The sequence below is a fragment of the Scleropages formosus genome, chromosome 11 (genome assembly GCF_900964775.1).
Source record: "Scleropages formosus chromosome 11, fSclFor1.1, whole genome shotgun sequence".
Taxonomy (NCBI): domain Eukaryota; kingdom Metazoa; phylum Chordata; class Actinopteri; order Osteoglossiformes; family Osteoglossidae; genus Scleropages; species Scleropages formosus.
Genome location: NC_041816.1, coordinates 4,988,699 through 4,993,713, shown reverse-complemented (window position 1 = coordinate 4,993,713; position 5,015 = coordinate 4,988,699). Strand labels below are relative to the sequence as shown.

At 56.5% G+C, this 5,015-nt stretch overlaps 1 protein-coding gene across 1 annotated transcript; it reads left to right on the top strand.

Moving 5' to 3' along the window:
* Window positions 1-2,825: 2,825 nt before the first annotated feature.
* LOC108934553 (ras association domain-containing protein 10-like) lies at window positions 2,826-4,223 on the top strand. The gene has a single exon (XM_029256393.1). It carries the CDS (start codon window positions 2,880-2,882, stop codon window positions 4,158-4,160), a length of 1,281 nt encoding a protein of 426 aa, XP_029112226.1. The 5' UTR covers window positions 2,826-2,879; the 3' UTR covers window positions 4,161-4,223.
* Window positions 4,224-5,015: the final 792 nt, after the last annotated feature.

Here is a 5,015-nt window from a genome sequence, read left to right as displayed (position 1 = left end):
CTTAATCCCGGACCCCAAATGATTTTTGGTTTATTCTTTCTAGTGTGTTAATGTAAACATCTACAGTATATTAGTGTGCGCGCTGCTGCTCGTCACGTGTAATGTGAAAACGTGGAGCTTCTCAGGGTGAGCGCAAGGGGGCGCCACACCACACTTAACGGGGCTCTCTGGTAATGCCACCCCTCTGGAAGGATTCACCTGTTGGCTGCAGCTTGTTCTAGAGTCAGTCTGCTGAAATATGACCATACGTTCTCGTGCTCCGTGACACCTGGCCAAGTGTGAGGCTGTCGAGTGTGTCCCTGGCACACCTTGCGGGGGGGGGATGGGGATTAGCACTGTAAAGGCTCTGGGTGTGAAAAGGTCCCTAAATTACATCATGTTGCCTAAAAATACTCATTCTGTCTCAGGGTTTGTGTGTGAGTTGATGGTGCGAAGGCCTGTGGCTGTGGTGGGAGCCCTGTTGCTCTCTGTTCTGTTGCTCAGCCAAAGGATGGTCGAACCTTCAACGCAAACTGTCCCGTGCTGCTTGTAGTGGGGGTAAACACTCAAAATATTTCCAGTAGTGGAATGAGGGTCAACTGGGGTCAGAATGTATCTCTGAGGAGCAGACAGGCTTAGTATGTGTGACCCCCAGAGGGTGCCAGTAGGGGGCGCCACAGTGACTCTGCGCTCACAAGTTCGAAAGATACTTATTCATTCGTCTTTACTGATGCTTTTTTCTAAGGTGCCTTACAGTCAGAGATACATTAGAGTCATGGAGTTACAGTGTTCAGCCATCCACACAGCAGAGCAACATAACACACAAGTACGCACGCACTTTACAGTCACCATTCAATCTGTCTTTGGAGTGTGCAAGGAAACCAGAGCACCTGCAGTAAACCCATGCGAGCAGAGGAAGAATGTGCAAGCTCCACATAGGCCGAGTAGGATCGGAACCCATGTCTGAACCTGTATCCCAGGAGATGGGAGGAACCAGCGGTATCTGCTTCTCCGCGATATTGCTGTGCTCACCATGTGTGTCGTGTGAGGGGCGAGGGCTGTGCCCCCCCCGGCTTAATTCGTCATTTCATCTGAGAAAGACTTCTCCTTCCCACCAGGCCGCCGCTACAGGGCTTACTACTCGCTCAGCTGCATCTCGCCGGGCACGTCGGCGCCGTCTTTTTGTGGCACCGTATGTGGGGCATCCAAAAACACACCAGTACTGAGACACGGGGAAAGCGCAGCACTCATGTCACACACACATAAGGTCACGGTCGTGTCGAATGTCACTATTAAAAATATAAATCACAGTATTCGGTGCTGTGAGATTGATTGCTGACTGACTGAACCTATGTTCAATCAATCAGTCACCCAGGTGCTCTGACTTGGGATGTGGGAGACTTTCCCGTGTACTGACTGACTAAACAGGACTGTGTGTGTCTGAGATTGCCCAAGATTGCCCTCTGATGGGGTCCTGTCCAGGATGTACCCTTCTTCACCCTGTGCTTCTGGGATAGGCTCCTGACCACCGCGACTGCTCTGAACAAGCAACTGTCGGTAATGGATTAATGGAAGGGTGGCTGAAGAATGGATGATTGATTGATTGGACGGATAATTGATTGATTGGATGGAGTCCTAATTACAGTACAGTTTATATTTGAATAGGAGAGAACTTGAACTTGTGTTGCAGGGGGTTTGCTCAGGGCCCCATCCCCACCATTAATAGCTGTCTCTTTATGGAAATTTTATTTTGACTCTGAGCAAAGAGGTGTTTACAGTTCCCCTCCGAGCCCCGTTCGAGTTCTCAAACCCATCATTTCTCTATTTCTACGTTTCTTTTCGCTGCTCGTCCGCGAGACGCGGGCGCGCGCTTTCAGCGCTCCGTCGCCTCTGCGGAGAAATTCCGAGCGCAGCTCGTTCGGAGCGAAAGAAAGAGAAAAGGTGCGTAACTCGTCACACAAGTTTCAGCAGAGGGCGATCGCGACGTGTGTGTGTCCGTGTGCGGACAATGACCATGCATCTCGAGCCGGGTCCAAAAGCACAGGGCGCTCACTTATTATCATTATTATAGTCATTGTTATAGTCATTATTATTATTTTATTGCTCTACTGCGGAGGGGTGCTGACAATAAGAAACCCCGTCGTAAAAACACCAGGCTGAAGAGTGCGAGGGCACTTTACGGGGACAGGATAAGCTTTTTTTTTTTTGGGAGGGGGTCAGAGATCAGAAAAATATTAATAATAAATAACGCTGAGTGCAGCAGGTCAGATATTGACATAATTTTGGTAGATTTGCCTGAATGTTGAAAAATGGGTCGTAAACCGCGCCTTTCGTGTTAAATTCTGCGCTTGTACAGTACATGATTTTTGCTCATCATCATGCCTTCATATGGCAGAAAAGAGGATGTATAAACTGAATAATTAAATAATGCTAATAAAGTAATAAAGTTTTGATGATCACTGTGACTGTAAGTTCCTGTTGGGGAGAGAGAACGAGAGAGAGAGAAAGTGTGTGTGTGTGTTTTTTCAGAGTGGGCGGTGTCACTGGTGCCTTTACTAGAGTTTGCTGTCAGTTGTCATGCGAGCGGCGAGGCGCTCAGGCTCGCGACACTCCGCGCCACACGGACGCTCCTCATCGGCGGCTCGTCGCCTCGCGACGGAGCTCCAGCGCGCGACCCGGGACACCCCCTACCGGGACCGGGATCCCCCCGCCTCCAGCGCCCAAACTCATATTCGGGCTGAAATGGACTGAAACGGACCGAAGGGGCTCGAGTGCCACTGCTGCTGGGACAGCCCCCCCCCCCCACCTCATCTCCTCTCCTCTCCTTCCCTTCCCCTCCCCGCGCTGTCCACGAGCGCTCCGGACAACTCGTGCACGCGCCCTCTTCGCGCTCCGCGACCATGGAGCCGGAGGACAGCAAGATCTCCGTGTGGGTGTGCCGCGAGGAGAAGCTCGTGTCCGGCCTCTCCCGGAGAACCACCTGCGCCGACGTGGTTAAGGTCCTGCTGGAGGAGCAGAGCGCACGCGGGCGCGCCGCCGCCGCCGCCGCCGCAGCCGCCGGCTCCAGCGCGCTGTGCGGACCCCCGCAGTCCTACTGCATCGTGGAGAAGTGGCGCGGGTTCGAGCGGGTCCTGCCCAACAAGACCAAGATCCTGCGCCTGTGGAGCGCGTGGGGCGACGAGCAGGAGAACGTGCGCTTCGTGCTCGTCAAGAGCGACGCGTCCCTGGCGAGCGCGGGGCCGCGCAGCGCGGAGGCGCGCGTCGTGCTCAGCAAGGAGGGTCTGCGCGCGGCGCGCGGCACCGCCAGGACCACCATGGCTTTCTCGCAGGAGAAGCAGCGCAGGATCGTGAGGAAGGCGTTCAGGAAGCTGGAGAAGATCAACAAGAGGCGCGCGCAGAGCTCGTGCCAGGAGCGCAGCTCCTTCGTGGAGAAGATGGAGACCCTGGTGCACCTGGTGGTCTCGCAGGACCACACGATCCGCCAGCAGATCCAGAGGATCAAGGAGCTCGACCGCGAGATCGACAGGTACGAGGCCAAGGTGCACTTTGACCGCATCAAGAGACACGGAGTCAACTACGTGCAGGACACCTATCTGGTGGACTCGAAGGGCGAGGGCGACGCCGCGGACCCCCGGGAGCCGCCGTGCGCACCCCCGGGCCTGGCCCGCTTGGAGGAGTACACGCGCAGGTGCGAGGAGCTCGTTAGGCTGCAGGAGGAGCTGGCCGAGCAGGAGGCTCTCCTGGAGAGCGTCACGGCCGAGATCCAGGAGGAGCTCAACCACAGGTGGATGAGGCGGCGCCGGGAGGAGCTGTCCGGCAGGGAGCCCGAGAGCGGCGAGCGGGACGCAGGGGGCAGGGCGGCCGGGGGTGCAGACGGCGAGCTGCTCGTGGAGGAGGAGAGGGTGAGAACGCAGCTGGACGCGAGCCTCTACATCGGCCTGCGCCTCAACACGGACCTGGAGGCCGTCCGGAGCGACCTGGACTTGAGCGAGCAGCTGTGGGACGCCAAGCAGAAGGAGCTCAGGATTCTGCTCCAGAAGGTGGACTCCTTGGACGGGGAGCAAGTGGCCGAGGAGCCCGAGGAGGAGCCCGAGGGGGGGGGGGCCTGGGCCGGTGGCCTTGGAGGCCACCGGCGGCTGGGTGGAGCAGGCCAGGGGTCTGTCCAAAACCAGGGACGCTAACGACGAGGACTCGGACACGGGTTTGAGCTCCATGCACAGCCAGGACTCGGACACGGGTTCAAGCGGGGCGCGCGCCCGGGACCAGGACTCGGGTTCGGACCCGACGCGTGCCCAGCACGAGGGCTCGGGTTTGGGCGCGACGTGCGCCCTGGACCGGGACCAGGGCTCGGGTTCGGACCCGACGCGTGCCCAGCACGAGGGCTCGGGTTTGGCCCCAACGTGCGCCCGGGACCAGGACTCGGGTTCGGACCCGAAGTGTGCCCAGCACGAGGGCTCCGGTTTGAGCCCGACGTGCACCCGGGACCAGGACTCGCGTTCCAATTCGACATGCCCCCGGGATCAGGACTCGGGTTCCAATCCGACGTGCACCTTGGAGCAAGACACGGGTTCGAGCTCACCTTGCATCCAGGACTCTGAGGACCCGCCCGTCTGCGAGTCTCTCGTCTGAGTCCACTTTCTGGACCTTTCCCTGCTGGAGCTTCGCCAGCAAACTCAGGGAAGAGTGTGTTTCTCCAGAGTTCATCAAACTTATTTATTAATAAGGATATATGTTCGCTTTGGAATGGCGGTCTGATGGGCCCCATCTGCAGGTCCTTCTTCCTTGTCCGCAAACAGATCCCTGAGTTGTACATTTAAATATATGTTACAACAACAAAAACTGAAGTTCTTGACTTGGCAAAATATGGAAATGGTGCATAGTGTCGAACGTGCGAGCAGGAGATGTTCAAAAGCTCGCATCCAGTGTGATGTCGAAGGAGCAGCGACATTTTAAAGTGAGAAAATAAGATCGCTGCGTATGACTGCTTTTCTGTTGATTTCATAATTCACACACGGGACACTCAACTGAAACGCATG